This window comes from Phoxinus phoxinus, assembly GCF_949152265.1.
Source record: "Phoxinus phoxinus genome assembly, chromosome: 21".
Classification (NCBI taxonomy): Eukaryota; Metazoa; Chordata; class Actinopteri; order Cypriniformes; family Leuciscidae; genus Phoxinus; species Phoxinus phoxinus.
In genome coordinates this window covers 9824242-9843301 of record NC_136896.1, presented here as the reverse complement: position 1 = coordinate 9843301, position 19060 = coordinate 9824242, and the positions used below count along the sequence as shown (strand labels likewise).

General features: G+C 35.5%; 2 protein-coding genes across 6 annotated transcripts in view; both read right to left on the bottom strand.

The window, feature by feature from the left end:
• grin2cb (glutamate receptor, ionotropic, N-methyl D-aspartate 2Cb) overlaps positions 1–1126 on the bottom strand; it is a 54493-nt gene extending 53367 nt beyond the window's left edge. The window contains exon 1 of one of the 2 annotated variants that reach the window (XM_079595156.1): positions 1015–1126. The gene's annotated coding sequence lies outside the window, so the exon portion shown is untranslated. The remainder of the gene's footprint in view (positions 1–1014) is intronic. The other variant, XM_079595155.1, reaches the window with a different exon arrangement.
• Positions 1127–1589: 463 nt separating this feature from the next.
• Positions 1590–18927, bottom strand: rab40b (RAB40B, member RAS oncogene family). Of its 4 annotated transcripts, XM_079594586.1 has the most exons (8): positions 18295–18927; positions 14718–14763; positions 14518–14641; positions 9095–9155; positions 8370–8430; positions 5222–5299; positions 4561–4783; positions 1590–2646 (listed from the first exon to the last, which is right to left on the bottom strand). In XM_079594586.1, the coding sequence occupies exons 3-8, from the start codon at positions 14570–14572 to the stop codon at positions 2375–2377; spliced, it is 750 nt and encodes a 249-aa protein (XP_079450712.1). In that variant the 5' UTR covers positions 14573–14641; positions 14718–14763; positions 18295–18927; the 3' UTR covers positions 1590–2374. The 4 variants fall into 4 exon arrangements, with proteins under 4 accessions (XP_079450712.1, XP_079450711.1, XP_079450710.1 ...); XM_079594585.1 differs by lacking the exon at positions 14518–14641 and having other exon boundaries at positions 18295–18866; XM_079594584.1 differs by lacking the exons at positions 14518–14641; positions 14718–14763.
• Positions 18928–19060: the final 133 nt, after the last annotated feature.

Below are 19060 nucleotides of genomic sequence, written 5' to 3'. Positions count from 1 at the left end.
TTTGATCAGATTTCAGCTATTGGATTGGATCAAATCTTAAAAATGATTTGTAAAAAAAAAAAAAAAAAAAAAAAAAGATGGGAAAATTAAATTAGACCATGTAATCCAGTCTTGGTTTTGATCTGGATCAAACCTTCAGTAGGCCTACAGTATGTGTTGTTCACAACTTTTTAGTATATGATTGAGATTCCTTTGATCTAAAAAAAAAAAAAAATCTGGATTATCCTTTCCTGATCCCAGCAGAAGGGTGGATTCAGGGTGGATTTCAGGAACAAAATGTAATGACACTTTTTAAAATTCATCAAATAATATAACATTAGTATCATGTATATAGGCCTACACATTTATATTTTTGCACTTGATTTGTTTACCATTAAAATTATAAATAAATAAAATCGGCTTTTATTAAGCCTTACAGTACACTTTTAAAAAATTACCCAATAAAATAACAGCAATCAATATAAAAGATAAAAGAAAAATAATGTATTTTAGTTATTAATAATAACTATATATTATATTTATTACAAGACACAGAATCATCAGAGATGAATCAGAGATTCTTTGCATAGTAGCCTATTGTGATGTAACGTAGCTAACCCGGATTTGGTAATCTGAACAAGTTTGTCTGGATCTGGACAAAGACGATATCAGGGTGATCTAATCCAATGTTGTTTTGAAAAACCAGAACAAAAGATGACCTCATCCTGGACAGCAAAAGATTTCCATTTCATTCTGATCCAGAGTAAACTTTTTTTAACAACTGGGTCCAGAATTTAAAGACAAATACTGGAGAAAGTGGTAGAGTAAGACATTTAAAAAAAAAAAAAAAAAAATGTATTCTGACCAATATTATTCGCCCATTCCCTCACTATCGAATGTTAGCTATCAGGCCTATTTTAAAGGTGAAAAAGTTAGAGAGAGAAAACCAACACAGTTTCGAAAGTATTGCCACAAAACCTACTAAAACGTACATAAGTACACCATGAGACAAGTTCAACGAATTGTCTTACTAACCTTGTCGTCCGTGCACAGTTACATTCAATTTTTCTCCTTTTTTGTCCACGGGATGGCGTTCTCGGCAATTGTCGCGTAATATGCGGAAGGATAAAAGAGAGGGACTATTTTTCAGCCTGAAAAAAAACAGAAAAAAGTTCAACCTCCTTAAATAGTAATCCCACACTAAAAGTACGGGTTAGACAACTACCGCTAAAAAAAACTATGTCCAAACGTTTCTATGGAAGAATTTTAATATAAGAAAAATAATTATTTAAAAATGAGAGCTTCAATTAAATTACTTTGACTTTCACATCTTCCGCTAGCCTGGCCCCTGGCTGGCACTTAAAACTATTGCATTACACTATTTTGCTGATGTATGTCACAAACATAATTTTTTTTTTCAACTTCAACCTCCGTAATTAAAAGCTTCGTTTATTTTGGAAAAATCATAAATTTTCTTTTCACCAATCCCTCCACTTTCGTCCACAACAAGTAGGCCTACTAGCAAACCCAGTTGGAGACAAGACCACCTAAAAGAAAACAAACATTGCCCTCTAGTGGACATATGGTTGATAAAAGACTACATGACCTCTGGATTTTATCACTGATCTTTATTTAAAACCCGATGTGACAGCATGTTATAAATTTCTGTTTGCTTGCAGTTTAAATCTGAAATATTAGCATTGTTTTCAACGTGACAAATGAAGCCACATTAATCTCCCACGTCTTTGGTGTGTTTCCCATATAAACGTATTGTTTAATAACAATATTGGTAACAGATCAAGTGTATCACAATAATTAAGAATTCTAACAATGTAGTATCAAACTAAACAAATTATATACACAATACAAAGAGCTGTGTCTCAACCGTGACTTTTCTCTCTTAGCCCCTGAAAAGTGTCTGAATAAAAGTATTAAAGAAAAATTAAGCTGGTATTACTTATCAGTAAAGTCCATTTTGAAAGTGATCAAAAACAAGAAAGCTGTCTGTTTCTCCTGCTGGCTTGGTCCAAGTTCAGTAGCAAAAAGAGTCCTCCACAGGAAAATGCAGTACCATCAATACATTTACAAGACAGAAGAACTTGTACATTTATTTAAACAATGCAGAGCATTATAAAGGCTTGGCAACACTTAGAAACAGATCTTCTCTTGCACTTCTCTCCGGCAATCCCAATTAGATAAAGCCAGGAGGATGTGTTTCTAACAAACCAAAATTGTGAACAAGTTTGGTCAAACACCTAATAAATCAAAGACTTCACGAGCCACAGTTCTCTATCTCGTTCTTATTTATTGTAAGACTGTGGTGGCTTTGAACACTAGCTCCTTGTTTAAATTGCATTGTGTGTGTGTGTATTGTAAGTACAGCAACTGCATTGATCTATGAAATCTTGCAGCTCGTCCGTGCGCAGTTCTGGGATGGGCTCAGTGGCGGATAGATGATTTTGGATTTTTTGGTTCCGTTCCTTTTTTTAGCGCTGCTGGCTATGACCGAGTAAGAGCGTCCATGCATCATCCTGGCGTTGAGGCCGTTGGCCATAGAGAAGGACTTCAGATGGCTCTTTAAGGCAACAGGAAGTGGAAGTTTGTCCACAAGGTGCACTGGAGTGCAGGAAACGATAGAACGACAGCACAGGTCCTGCAGACTCAAAACTGAAAAAAAAAAAAAAAAAGGTTTTGGTTAAAGCAAAGGACCATAACAACATCCTCAGTTTACACAGGCATGGAAAAATGCAAGGCTGAAGGATAAATGTTTGATTTTTTCTAATAAAATACTGCTCAAATTCAAAATTCATATGTAGATTAGCAAGCTATCTATCATCATATGATTAAAATCAGTTTGTTTGTCAAGGATGAAGTCATGGCATGCAATGGAAACAAGAAGCTGTTTTATCATATTCCTTGGCCTTTAAATAATCTCCAGTCAAAATAAACACGAAGCTTTTATTCAGTATTTGTTTTCATATTGCTTGATTTTGTTCCTACACGCTTTTTTTTAGCATAAAGCAAAGCTATGATTATTAAGAGAAATGTGCTGTGGGGGCGGCATAACATTACATTGATATTTGAACACTGGGTGTCTCCGCTGAGAGCAGTATAAAGTCTCAAAGCTTTACATACTTCAGGTTTCTTAAGCGTTCATTTGGCCTATACATAATTGCAGCATTGGTTTGAGAAAAAAACAAACAAACATGTATGGCTGTTGTTTATGTGGTCATTCTCAGAAAAGGCAGTACTAAAAGGTCTGACAGCGTTCCTTAATGCATCATCTCATGTCAAAAGCATTTATGGTGAAGCTTGTTTAATTCCCTGAGAGAACATTTCCAACCTAATGAGTCATAGGGAGATGTTGATGGAAGTGCAGTGAAACAACAACGATGGTATTGTACCATTGACTATTGTAGAGATTTATCTGTCTTTTGTCTATTGTATATGAATTAATTACTTACGTTTATGTAATTGTAAATGTAACTGACATTTATCTAAGTGACATTTTTACTACAATAATTATTACAAATATATTTTGACTTTTTTTGGCAATAGAAATATAACATTTTAATTACATTTTTATACTGTAATATAATATAATATATAATATTATATTTCCTGTATCAGACATCAGAACTCCTAAGGCAAAAAACCAGCAGGCATAAAATTGTTTTTCATTCACAAATCATCAGATTTCTTCTTTAACACATAGTATTTAATTGAAACAATTTTTAAAGATACATGTTGTATTTCTGTACTAAACTTCCACTAAACATATATGAATAAATCATTTCACTTAGTTTCTCAACTATGTTAAGTATGATACTATAATAGTGAATGATTTGTTTAAATTATTTTTACTTCCTGGTTTATTACACAATATGTGCAAATGGTATGTGTACCACAATACTGACAATATTGAGAACGCTAACAGTTGCATAGAAATATACTGTATTTCATAGAAATATTGTCTTTTTAACATACACCTGTAGAGACTCCCCAAAATATAAAAAGTCCTGATGCCTCCTACAGAGGACATAAAAAAAGAATAATGTCTTTCTTGTAAAGGAAAATAATACTCTGTTGTAAACTCACTGACTTCAGCCACTAAATGCCATCTGAAATGTTCTTCTAGAATTAGCATTTTTATCAGTAGGTTCAATTTAGGTTGAGTAATTTCACTTTAATGACAATAAATAGATAATTTTCATTGCCATTAAAGTGAAATAACTGGACATAAACATACAAGCTTGATCATTCTAGAAGAAAATTCCAGATGGCACTTAGAGGCTTTTGCATCTGAAGTCTTATATATATATATATATATATATATATATATATATATATATATATATATATATATATATATATATATATCCTGAGATTTCCTTTTTAGTATACACCAGGACTTGAGAAATTCACATAAGAAAAATGTCATATAGTGACAAAAGTGAATTCCTGAGACACAGCTGAATAATGACCATATCATATACTGTATGTCTGAATGTAAATGAAAGCCCTTTAATAAACACATGATCTATTTTGTTTGTATAAATCGTGACAATAGAGGCTTGTTACCTTTATTGGGTCTCCAAAGTCGCTCCATACCATGCCTCATCAGCACAATTCTGGCCAGCTCAGTGAAGGACTCAGTAATGTTAAAGTTACAGAGAGGGCTGACTTCGAAGAATGTGACGCCTAGTCGCTCCGCAAAGGCCTGGGCGTGCTCAGTCGTCACCTGCCGCTTATAGGCCAGGTGAAGCCTGTTTCCCACCAGGATCTTGGGAACACCTGGTGCATGCTGGGTAAACATAAAACAGTACATCAATGGTTATAAACGATCTCGTCAGGACATTACTGGTGTTTTAGTTTTATGTCAAGACAATCGCTTTATTAACAAAGCAATTTTAAAACAACTCGCACAGCCAGTGTACGCAGTGCGCATCATCAGCCCCCTGCTATCGACACAGATTAGTTACAAAGCCTCTGTTATTATCATTTATAATTGCAACAATTATAATCATAACCGAGTTGCATAAAACAGCACATTTCCTGATTTATGGAGATACACATCTATCTTAGCACCTTCTCAAGATGATTAGCTTATGTTTTATTCAGATCTTCAGTGTTATTCCAAATCCACTAGTATGACCTCATGTCTGTTTATTCCCATATTGCACATCAGGTTTAACATGCTTATTACTCTAAATACTAAAGTAGTTTTCGGATCTGATTTTACCTCATCAATCTCTTTAATCCATCTGTCGATGCCATCAAAAGACCACCGGTTTGTGATGTCATATACAAGGATAACACCCTGTGAGAAACAAATTGTGTTAGTTATAGATAACATACAGTTTATTAAACTTAAATGCATTTTCAATTCAAAATGTAAGATTTTTATTTATTTATTTTTTTGCTAAGCTTTTTAGTTTGAATAAAATAACACATTCATCCTCATCTCAGATGATAAGGAAATGTTTTTCAAAGTCAATGTGGTACTGGAAGTAGTAGTACTATTTATCATCTCATATTGTATGTTCAATTCAATTCAATTCAAGTTTATTTGTATAGCGCTTTTCACAATACACATTGTTTCAAAGCAGCTTTACAGAAAAAGCATTTCAAAAATATACATACAAAAATACAGTTAGTTAATCATGAAATTTAGGGCATAACATATCGCCGGCGTTGGGTCGTCTCTTCACAGGCGTCGAGTCATCTCATCACAGGCGTTGGGGCATCTGAAGTCTCCATGAGAGGCTGGATACTAACTGGAGCTGACGAACTCTATTTGAGTTATCTCGGGACAGGCGTCCCGAGATAACAACAAAAAAAGGCAGATGGGAAATAATTAGCGTAGCTGCTGTTCATAATATGAATGCATTTGATCTGATTTAACTGTAGTATAAAAGGTATGAGATGCATCATGTGAATGCTTGGCTAAAGAGATGCGTCTTTAATCTAGTTTTAAACTGGTAGAGCGAGTCTGAGCCTCGGACAATATCAGGAAGGCTATTCCAGAGTTTAGGAGCTAGATGTGAAAACGCCCTCCCTCCTTTAGTGGACTTAGATATCCTAGGTACGACCAGAAGCCTCGAATTTAGTGATCTTAAAGAGCGCGATGGATTATATGGCGATAGAAGATCTCTTAAATACACAGGAGCTAAACCATTTAGGGCTTTATAGGTCAGTAACAATACTTTGTAATTGATACGGAACTTAATAGGTAACCAGTGTAGAGATGATAAAATTGGTGTTATATGATCATATTTTCTTGACCTAGTAAGAACTCTAGCGGCTGCATTTTGGACTAACTGTAGCTTGTTTATTGAGGATGCAGGACAACCAGCTAATAGAGCATTACAGTAATCTAGTCTCGAGGTCATGAATGCATGAACTAACTTTTCTGCATCAGAAACTGATAGCATGTTACGTAGCTTAGCAATGTTTCTAAGGTGGAAAAAGGCTGTTCTTGTGACATTTGAAATATGATTTTCAAAAGACAAGTTGCGGTCTAGTATAACACCCAGGTCTTTTACTGTAGCGGATAAAGTAACAGGACGTCCATCTAGATTAAGGTTGTATTGTAAGAGGTTTTGTGGGCAGTTTTTTGGACCAATCAGTAATACCTCCGTTTTATCTGAATTTAATAGAAGAAAATTACACGTCATCCAATATTTTATATCTTTAACACACTCTGTCATTTTAGATAATTTAGTGTTATCATCTGGTCTAGATGAAATATATAATTGAGTGTCATCAGCATAACAGTGGAAACTTATTCCATGTTTTCTTATAATATTACCAAGTGGCAGCATATAAATTGAGAATAGCAGGGGGCCTAATACAGATCCTTGCGGCACTCCATAATTTACTGACGTTATCTTTGATTTTTCCCCATTTAAATGGACAAAATGGTAACGGTCTGACAGGTACGATCTAAACCAGCTTAATGCCTGTCCCTGAACACCAGTGTAATTTTGAAGTCGATCTAAGAGTATTTTATGATCTATAGTGTCAAACGCAGCGCTAAGATCGAGTAAAACTAGTATTGAGATACAGCCTTGGTCAGAAGCTAAAAGTAAATCATTTGTAATTTTAACCAGCGCAGTTTCTGTGCTATGATGTGGCCTGAATCCAGACTGAAACTTTTCATAGATATCGTTTTCTTGCAAGAAAGAGCCCAATTGAGCGGACACAACTTTTTCAAGTATTTTAGACATAAATGGAAGATTTGAAATGGGTCTGTAATTTGCTAGGTTATTTGGATCTAATTGTGGTTTCTTAATAAGAGGTTTTATAACTGCTAGCTTGAATGTTTTTGGAACATGTCCTAAAGATAAAGACGAGTTAATAATATTGAGAAGAGGCTCTTCCACTACAGGTAACACTTCTTTCAGTAGTTTAGTGGGTATTGGATCTAATAAACATGTTGTTGGTTTAGATGCAGTGATAAGTTTATTTAGCTCTTCCTGTCCGTATGTGACTAAAATTGTTGGCAAAGTTTATGATGTAATGTCAATAAAGATTGTGGCATTGCTCCAAAAGTTGCTGTTATTAGGATATCTGTGTTTGCCAGAACAAGGAAATGTCATGTCAACAATACCACTCCGATTTATAGCATACCACACTTTCAACAGGAACTGCTGATCTTTGGGTGTGGTGTTTAACAACTGTCTGGGAACACTGGGATTTCAGAGATATTCAACACCCCATTTCCTAAAGTCTATATAATTGTGAACTTATTTTAAATAATTAAAAATGAATAATTAAATGAATAATTATTAATAAAATAAAGTGTACATTTAAAACAGATACTCAAACTCAAAAAATGGTGACTGATGAAACTCGAAAACATTTTATATCGTGCAAAAGTTCATTTATTTCAGTTATTCAACTTAAAAGGTGAAACTAATATATTCAATAGACTCATTACACGCAAAGTGAGATATTTCAAGCCTTTATTTATTATAATTTTGATGATTATGGCTTACAGCTTACGAAAACCCCAAATGCAAAATTAGAATATTGTGAAAAGGTTTTCATAGCTGTAAGCCATAATCATCAAAATTATAACAAATAAAGGCTTGAAATCTCTCACTTTGCATGTAATGAGTCTATATAATACATTAGTTTCACCTTTTAAGTTGAATTACTGAAATAAATGCAAATTTTTTGAGTTTCACCTGTATTTCCCACTATTTTACATTTAAAAAATAATAATTATTAATAGAATATTTTTAAATATTTTTTATTATTATTATTTACATTTTAAAATAAATAATTATGAATAATTTATTTAAAAAATTAAATATTGTAAATAATTGTTAATTTTGTATTTTTTAATAAGTGTTTTTTTTTTTTTTTAAATGTCGCTGTTATACCTGTGCTCCTCTGGAATATGAGCGGAATATGGTGCAGAATCTGCCTTGTCCTGAGGTGTCCCTGCAAAAACAACACAACACAGAGGGTCCGCATCACAAAGAACACATTCATCTTACTTCTGTTCTTCAATACGTCTGTAGCTATTGTCTTTCCCTCTGCCTGGTGACACGAGGAGCTTTCTGTGGTTGGTGCCAGGGCAGCAGACTTTGAGTAGGAGCAGTGAAATGAATCATTCACCATCCAGGGCTGAGCGCAGCACCAAGATGTGCCAGTCATGTTCCAGTGGGCAGGACTGGAGTATCACAAACACTTCGCTCTAAAATGCTTCGTCTGTCAAGGCCAGATTATCAATAATTGATTCCAGATTCTTGCAAAAAGCTCAGTTCACTTAAAATGTGCCAGAATTTATAAACAACTTCTAGGCATGGCTAGTGGGATTGACTTGGTTGAATTATTCACTGGAAGTTTATTGAGGAGCGCTGTAATTAACATAGCCAGACGTTTGGCATGTTCACTTCATATTTTGGAAACCTAAAGGACCTCATTGAGAGTACACAGGCGTGATGGAAACTTTAATCTCTCTTCATGCTCGGTTTGAGTTCAAGAAGATAACGGGAAGAAATCAAGCTGAAATTTAAAAGTTTAATGTGTATTTCAAGGATGTGCTGCAGTCATGGGTTTCCGGTTTACCAGAAAAAAGTAACTGTGATGTAAAGCTACTCACCAAAGCTGGAGCTTGACTCTGCGTCCATCGAGGAGTATGGTAGTTGTCTTGTAGTCAATGCCTACAAGTGAAAAAGAAACAACAAAATTACTTAAAGGTGAAGTGTGTAATTTATGCAGCACTAGCTACACTTTGCCAAATGTAATCGCAAAAGTGAGTCTTCGAAAAAGTTTCCTACACAAACAAAGCAAAGCACATTAACCCCTTCAAACACTGAATCCATTGGAATGGACACCACGTGGTATTTGGTTTAAACCAATCTATTTATATAATAAAAGTAATTTCTGCTCACTGACTGGGCCCTGATCAACCAATCACAATGAAGATATGACCCCTAACTTAATTTGATTGAGCTTCAGGCATCACAAAAGACAGGCATGATGGCTAACTGATTAGACAGGAGGAGAAGTAAAGCCTTGTTTATATACTTTCGCCTGGCTCCGTACTGCGAGCCTCCGCTGACTGCACTCGCTCCTCTCCAAACAGACGAGGCGTTTATACTTGACGCGCTCACTGTTGTACTATTCTTTGAAATGACAGGGGGCGACCCGGAGTGATTGTCCTCTAAACCATCAGGAAGCACCGGTGAGAAGGTACACAAGTAACAATGTTTGTTTTTAATTACACTTCACCAAACCCAGAACCAAAGAATAGTTTAAAACCCAGCAAACCTTGAGATTATTACTTGTGACATTAGAACAAAATGTATGGATATGAGAACATATGTATAAAACTAATTTAAACAACAGTCTCTTAAATATTTTCTTATTTCATTAAACATTTTCATTTAATTTTATGAAAATGTTTTATTAAACATGGACCTTTATTTTCATTATAAAGACTTATTCCTGCAATTGTAGGATTGTTTTATAAATGTAAGCAATACATTTAGACAAGTGCAAACTGGGTGCCGGGTTAGATGCAAAATGACAAAAATGTCCATGCCCATTCCATTTCCATTACGTTTTATATGCTGATTTATGTTTATGGTAACATCATCAACTTAGTTACATCTATTATAATCTTAAGAGTATCAAGTGATAAAGTTAATTAAACACAGGAAGTTGTAGAACTTGTTACTATCAAATTCCTTTATTTAAGACTGTTCATAACTTTACATAAAACCCCAGATTGATCTAATTTGATACCGAAAAGTGGGACTGATTACCCCTAACTAAATGCTAGTTGGTCATACTAATTCATAAGACACAGTCTTAAGATGATGCCTATATGTATGCAACTGTTCCCAGGTCTTAAAGGTATCAGCAGGAACCTCATAACTTACTTGTGTACCAGGTTGTGACATTTTTGCAAGCATTTCAAAGCTAAAATACAGAGTTACAAATTCTATTGTTAATGTTTTATGAACATGAATGTTTATTCATTATTAATATTATCAATATGATTTTGTTTGTCCTCAAAGTGACTATATAAACTGTCACTTTTTCATTGGTTTTAGTGAGAGACAAAAACATGTGGAATGAGTGAAGTGAATACACAGAAGCATGCACACTCCACACACAGATGCCTTGATACAATTCACACAATCATACATTTATCAAATCAACCAGCAAGTACACATAAACAAACCCTACACATATATATTTACATTCATCCACTGCAATCAAGCATAAAAAAACTCAAACAAGACTGCATTGCTTGTTACAATATATGTTCTTTTCAAAACTAATTCACATACTGCGGCACCGGCATGGGCACGGATATAGCCACCGGCACGGGCACACCGGCACGGACACGGGCACACCGGCACGGACACATGGATAACAGCACGGGCACAGGCACGGACATAGCCACTGGCGTGGACACCGGCACGTACATGGACACAGGCACCAACACGGACATGGCCACTGGCACTGGCGCAGACACGAACACAGGGTGTTCTGACGGAACATCATACCCATCAGAATGGGATACCTTCGGTTAATGCGCATGCGCAGCAGTAAAATTTGTGGAATTGCGCATGCGTTACATTTAAACCATAATTTCAGCATACCTAAGATTACAAGCGGTAAGTGTTTGTGTATTATATCGCATAATATATACACATTACCTAATTGAAGGGTATGCTGTTTTGATAGCCCCTGGTTTAATAAAAATACAGTTAATAAAGGGGTATGCTATGTTGATAGCCCCTTGTTTAATACAAATACAGTTTCTACAGGGGTATCAAAACAGCATACCCCTGTAGAAACTCTATTTGTATTAAACCAGGGGCTTTAAAACAGCATACCCCTTTATAAACTGTATTTTTATTAAACCAGGGGCTATCAAAACAGCATACCCTTCACAAACACTGGTATGCTTTTTTGATAAAGTAGGCTAAATTGACAGAACCCGCTATAAAACTCAACTTCCGGTATGCTATTCTGACAAAGTATGCTACATCGACAGAACATGTGAACTATCAAGACGATCAACCAATAAGAATATGGTGGGCGATATGGCAAAAATATGTTGCATAAAAAGGTGTTATTTTTTCAGCTACAGTGGGTGTATTTAACATTCCCAGTGGGAGGCATTCAAGAAAGAAATTAAATGAACAAATATATAAGTAAAACACTAGACTTCACTATATTATACATTGATAAAGCTACTATTAAAGTTCTCAGAGCGGTAAGTGATTTTCTATTTTTTTGTTGTTGTTTTATTAACATTAAAGGGATAGTTCCCCCAAAAATGAAAATTGTCATCATTAACTCTCTCAAGTTGTTTTAATCAGTTATGTTTTAGGACTAGGTGAAAAAAATCCTGTGTAATCTGAACCAGGCATGCACAGTCCTGCAGTGTGACTTCTCCTACGACGACCGTCAAATTGTCTTTTGTTTTCAAGACAAGCCGTGACCAAAATTAACCTTAGAGATTTCTTGGTAGCCACCATTTCAATCCCACGTGTAACGCAGCTGTGAACGAATGTGTCATTGATTGATGATGTAAAACAAGTTTTCCTACTATGGAAGTAAATGGGGACCAGCAGTTTGGTTAGCCACATTCTTCAAAATATCTTATTTTGTGTTCAGCATAAGAAAGAAATGAATACAGGTTTGGAACAACATTAGAGTGAGTAAATAAGGACATCATTTTCATTTTTGGGGGAACTATCCCGGACAATCCCAAGCATGTTTACTATTAGGCTACTGTCGCTTTAAGACTGGAACACATCTATACATGCATATGACACGCACCCGATTTTCTCTCAAAATATTTGCTTTCACTTTAGACACATAACCAACTGTGTTTAAGTAAAAGAAATTGTGTATTTGACAGTATTAACCCAATAAGATTGACTTGAACGCCAGGACTGCAACTGATTGAATGCACTGACTGTATCACGATACTACGATATTTCTTCAAAAGCAGATCGTGGAGACATTTTAATTGTCCACGATCAAAAATCGTGATATCGCACACCCCTAAAGTACAGATAACTATACTTCTGCCAAGATTCTGAAGTGCATATTCGATGGACAATTCACTATCAAAACAAGTGTAGTACGTACTGTCATGATGCTAATTCATTGGCTGATTGCCAGGGTGTTGCTAAACAACAACTCATTTCTTATGATTGTTTTTTAGTGGTAGTTAAAGGGTTCTGGGCAGTTTAGTTGTCCAAGTTAAAAGATCTCATTAAGATCCCGTCTAATTGATATTCTGGTCCTTACATATTGTCCCTGCCAAACTTTATAAGCCTGAATGCGTAGTAAAGTAAAACAATTTGAGGTATCATTCAGGTTGATAACATAAACAGTGCAGGACGGGTTATAAAACAAAGTAGGGATTTGTTCAAATTCCTAGTATGAACAAAAGTATGAATGATAATAATGCCCTAGCAAACACTACTAATAATCTAATAACTGCAAATGGGGAAAGCAAGTGGTGAGAACAGCTGTAGAGTGGTCCAGTGAGAGTTTGAATATTATGTTCAAATAAAGATTGCATTTTTAGTCTTCACCAATATTTCAGTTACAATGTCCCTCTTTTGATCATGAATTTGGATGACAGAACTATGATTAAGTGATGTCTGTTGTTATGAACATAACACTTGAGTATGTCTGGGCTGAGATTGGAAAGCTTTAGTGTCACCTCCATGGGGGTTCCAGGTTCCACACACATACTGTACACACACACACACACACACACACACACACACACACTGGCATTCTGAACGCTCTTTCTCCTATAGGGAATTTCAGAGCTTATCACACATTCCACTGCGATGAGAAAGAAATCCAACACTGTAAAAATATACATGGAACAACTGGGAGATTCCATTAAGGTGACAGAAAGAGGATGTAAAAACACCATGGCTGTCACTAAAGAATGGTATCAAGTGAACCAAACACAATCCCAAGTCACCCTGTGAACTGTGAGGTCACTCTTAGGGAATTGCAGCATATCAAAATGGTGAGGTGTAACCCTCATGTTCTGTACATTAAAAATAAAGTATAAGGTATCAAGTCCTTCATGAAAAAGTATGCATTAGTTCTGTGTGGAGTCACATGGACTACATCTAAAATACTTAATAAATGCAAAGATTTATTTATTTGTGATACAACAGGCTATTATTAATATGCTTCAATAATATCTGTCAACTAGGTTTTGATTATGTCAGAGAAACATTCACTATATCATTTAAAATATGGGGTTGGTGAGATTTTAAAAATATTTTTAAAAGACGTGCTAAACGAAGGCTGCATTTATGTGATGAAAAATACAGTAAAAATAATATTGTGAAATATTATCACAATTTGAAATAATTGATTTTAATATTTTTTTTAATGTAATTTATTCCTGTGATGGCAAAGCTGAATTTCTAATAATAATTACTCCAGTCTTCAGTGTCACATGATCCTTCAGAAATTAATCTTATCTGCTGATTTGGTGCACAAGAAACATTTATTATTATTATCAATGTTGAATAGAATAGAAAGTTAAAAATAACGGCATTTATTTTAAAATACAATGCGTTTATGTTAAAATGTAAGTCTTCACAGAACTTTTGATCAATTGAATGTGTCCTTACTGAATGAAAGCATTTATATCTTTAAAAATTGAGCAATAAATTCTTAAGATAAGTAGATAATTCTTAATACTTAAGTACAAAAATATCATAAAATAAACATGATCAGTGCTTACATCATATTTTCCACCACTAAATAAATCTTTTATCAAGCTTTTGATAAAAGGCTTATTGTGAATTATTTAATTCAACGTGATGCAGTCAGACAAATATTGTATAACACCAGCTTGTACTATTTGTTTTTTTTTTCTTTATAAAAATGTCTGCCTGTAGGATGCAGTCTTCCTGTTTGTGTGGGCAAGCTCTGATTCATCCTGACAGATTTTTTTCACACTAACTCTTTCTGTCTCCCCGCGCAATTACCCTGCTCTGCACCTCTCCTCACCTCCCTCACAACAACCAGCAGCGAGCCGTAGACCTTTTCTGACGGGATGACACATACGCCGGATCAACGGGAGTCAGTGGATGAGGATGAAGCCTCCGTGGATAATGGTGTTCAAAATCTAGAGCTTAGGGAGAAACAGTTATGCTAACACTTACTGATCCATCCCCATGAAATTTAAAGTCATGAAATTATACACAAACCAAATATACTGCAAGCTGCTTTGTGGCCTGTGGAGATGTGGTTGACCTGAAAATAACATCAAACAGATCAGTCAGAATTTAAAACAGCATAATTAAACTTCTATAGACCTTAGTCAGGGTAGACGCCATATTTAAAGGTGCACTCAGTAAAAGAACTGTACATTTGAGATAAATGAGATGAGATAAATTGAGATAAATGAGATAAACACTTGAGTCATATGAATATCATAATCATATAGGCCTAAGTGCTGTCAAATCGATTAATCGCGATTAATCGCATCTAACATAAGTCTGTTTACATAATATGTGTGTATTTATACTATTACATTTAGGCTATATATATATATATATATATGTACACACACACCTATACTGTAGCCTATATAAAACACAAACTTTTATGTTAGATGTGATTAATCACGATTAATCAGTTTGATGGCACTAGTTGTTATTTAAAATTATGTACTATTTTTATCAATTAAAAATAAAATACTAAAAACTTACATTTAGGCATGAATGAATGAATGAATTTAGGCATCACAGCAGTATAATATATACAGTATAAAAAAACCAATGTACCTTTTCAGATTTGATAAAGATTATAACTATTAGTGTTTGAAATATAAAAGTAAGTGAGTGTTGGATGGTGGCAAAGGTAGCTAATTTAAATGAGCATGCAAAAATAAACATTCATTACCAAAATATTGACCAATACCAATAAATTACAAAAACCTAATGCTGGCCAATAAACAATATGGCACCCATAATTGCAAGATTCGCTTTTGTGCGATGCTCCAAGGTGTCAGTATAAATCCAAGAAGGTAATGCAACATAAACTAAAAACATATTTAGAGAATGAGGATAATTTAAAATTAGATGTGATCTAAGACAATACAACATACAGAATAGACTGTTCTTCTACCCCTCACAGCCTCATTTTCATTTGTGCAAAATTAGATATGCCGTCTACCCTGATTAAGCTCCACAGACATTACATAACCTAAAACACACTGAGCAAGACATCAGCCTGTTCGTTATTTATAAGACGGTGGGATAAATGTTTCAGTGGCACAGAACTGATTTCTCTCTTGGTAAAGAACAGCTGCAAAGCTTCAACTGTCATTGTTTCTTTAAAACCAAGAGCCAATGCTCCCTTTTCATCGTTCAAACAAACAAATGGCTTGAGAAGTTCATGCAAGTGTTTAGATAAACATCAGAATGTTCCACTCCTTTATCGCCACATTCGCCAGCGAAGCCTGGCTGCATCCTTATTCCCCTCAGCCGCATTTCGCTCAGCAGTCAGAGAGCACAGTTACGTAAGAGCTTTGGCCAGTAGTAATAATCTCTATAAACAGAAATTCCAACAGAGACTTCTGCTGGCAAGAGTATTAGGCAAGAGCTTTCCCTGTCGAATCATAATGCAGTTTATCGACCATGTACATGTATGCACTTATAAGGCATTTTGTGAGTTGCTCTCAAGGTTATGATGCAAAATAAATACAAAAGTTATAGAATATGGCAGAATAGGATGTAGAAAGTGTTCTGAATCTGGTTAGCAACGCAAACAGCAAAAAGCTCCAGCAGTAGTCTATTAATTGCTTGCATACCCAATGTCTTGGAATCTGTTTTCTAAGTATTAGCATCTTGGCAGGGCTGTTTACTGGCCCAACGGGGCTAATATTTTTTCTAGAGAGTATGTAAATGAGTGTAGTATGAAGTCACTTTCACAAGCCTGCGGTGGGGTATTAAAGTTTCATCACTGTTGAGCTAGAAATGAGCAACTAGAGAAGAGTTTAAAGTCAACATGAAACCTTGACCCCATTTAGTTTCTTCATGCACATTCCTGACCTTATTATGACTTAGCAATCAATGCACCTTATTTTTTTAATGATTAATCAAAATGCTTATTTGTTGACATCACTTAAGATGTTCATTTTGGTTTAGAAAGTTAGCTTTTCACAATCCACAAAAGTCCTGCATGCTCGGAAAGTCACATTACTGAGGTAAAATGGGTTGCGAATGGCAATTCATGTCGACATCAGGAATATGTAGTCCTGTCCAGCAATTCAAAGACTATTTAAGGGCTCTGGTTCTAAAGTTTTTTTTTTTTTTTGCTCCTTCTATAACCTGTTGCCCCTCTTCTAAAAGTGGCTGGCACTGCATCCTCAGCTGCTTGGATAAATGAGTACACAACTGTGCAAGCCACCCAGATCTCAGTCAGCCTCTGACCCTATAATGAACAGGTTGGCCAGTGTTGCCAAGTCCACAGTTTTCCTGCTGTACTGGGCTAGTTTTACACTGTTGCTGTGGGTTGTTTTTGTAGTCCCCCCATAAGCGTGATTTTAACCCCTGGAACATGGTTTATACCAGGAAACCGGTACCCCAGCACATCCTGATTTTGCTGAGTTAGACGTTCCTGTCCGAAAATGTTATCCTAACCATAAGCTATGGCTATGGTATCCCTAAAATCAGAGGGAAATGATAGGTTAATAACACTGATGTAGAAGCACCTAACCCTGGTTGTAAGCCTAACCTTGACATAAACTGTAAACTTGTCCCTCAATTCGGATTGCTTGATTGGGATGTTGTTACAGGATCAACAAAGATGTTGATTCAAGAACATGTTGCACTTGGTGAAATCAGGTTCTGCTATATCAGCAATTGGGCTGGTTTAGTTGTGCAGACCTGGCAATCCCGAGATTGACTTTCAATTTACTCGCTAAATCACTCCAGTGTAATCTAAGCTGTTAAAATGAGACTCAAAAGTGTTCATCAGACCTAGAACTTTGACCAAATGCTGTGACAATGAAAATTGTGCGCATGAAGCATATTGTTCCTCCTGTTCAAGCATGCATGGTGAAATAACAATAAACCCCGTGATAGCATTCTGAAGACATGGAAATTACTAAGAATCAACAGACCTAAAGGAGTCACACTGAGAGTTGATTGGTACTTAGTTAATAAGTGATATACAAGTCATTACATACGTGTAAAGATGTTGTGATTTGTTAGTTATGTGATACCAGCCACTTGCTTCTGTTACATAAAGAATGTTGACGGCCTTTTAGACAAGATGCATGAAAATATGTTATTTAGCTGTGAAAGCCCAAAGGGACGGGGAGTTCACTGATTTTGTCCCCTGGGAAGAGTTTTCCAAAACAGGGAGAAACTCATAACTACAAACTAATGAGCTGCAAATAAGAGCTGGGCAAGCCGGGGCTAGATGAGCAATGTGACCTATTTGTTTAAAATATGTGGCATATTTACAGTAATAATAAATGAAACATTTAAAATATTATGTACTTCAGTGGACAATCGTTTTTTTATTATATAAATTGTCTATATTGACAAAATGTATCTTGACAAAACACAGATTACAACTGTGTTGATGTTGTCATGATGCTTGGCATGCTTTTTTGTAACATTTTTGCAAGTAGTCTGAACATCATGATACATGATCATTTCTTTCTTTTTTTTAAACCTACAATCCAATGAAACCATGATAATAGATTCACCTGAAAAAGCATAGACTGTCCAACTTTAGTCTCATTTGTACAATACAAGGATCATAACTTACCCATATTGTATCCATAGGGTGATTCACTGGATCCATCCTGCAGACTGGCCAGTATTTCCCCTTTCCCCACATCACTGTCTCCAACCAGCAGGAATTTCAGGAGGAAATCATAAGCTTTCGCTGGGCTGCTCCTGTGGTTCATCTTCACATCAGCCCGATGACCCATTCTGGTGCATCATGAAACTGTCCCTTGATGGACTTGTGTTCAATTTCTCAAGCCACCAGAACTGAACAATATAGCCGTTTTAAAAAACAAATCTGCGTATTCTTCACTAACGTTAGTATTTTCTATGTTTGAAATGTCATATCCAGTACATCACTAAAGCTGTCCTGTTGTTCAAAGATTCTGGTTGTGGATCCACTGATGCTGTTGCGTCACATTTGTAAGGTAAATAAAGACCCTGATATGTTTACAGTATAGTAATACAAGGCAAGTGACACTTCTTAGATTAGATGTTTATACTTGTAAAATAAATGTTAATCTTAATTAATCACTCCTAATGTTTTTTATCTTAAGTATTTCGAGCAAACCTAGTCCATTGAGCTCTCTGGCACGATCCATCTCTTCTATCAGCCTCCCTAAACAGAAAAATGTAAGTTCATCCTTAGATTTTCCTTGATTGGTTCCTGTGTGGAGTTGCTAGGGCAGCTCTCCTTGTTTATTGGACAGTACCCGCGTCCATCAAATCCCGTAAACGCCCATTTAGTATTGGAGAGGGTGTGGCCAATCTGCTGTTTTGATCCTATAAGCGCTGATGGCAGATCA

Coding starts and splice junctions, on each gene's coding strand:
- rab40b (XM_079594584.1), bottom strand. CDS start 18,460: ATGGGTCATCGGGCTGATGTGAAGATGAACCACAGGAGCAGCCCAGCG. Junction 9,156..18,294: donor ACCCTATGGATACAATATGG/GTAAGTTATGAT, acceptor TTTCACTTGTAG/GCATTGACTACAAGACAACT. Junction 2,647..4,560: donor ACTTTGGAGACCCAATAAAG/GTAACAAGCCTC, acceptor TTTTTTTTTCAG/TTTTGAGTCTGCAGGACCTG.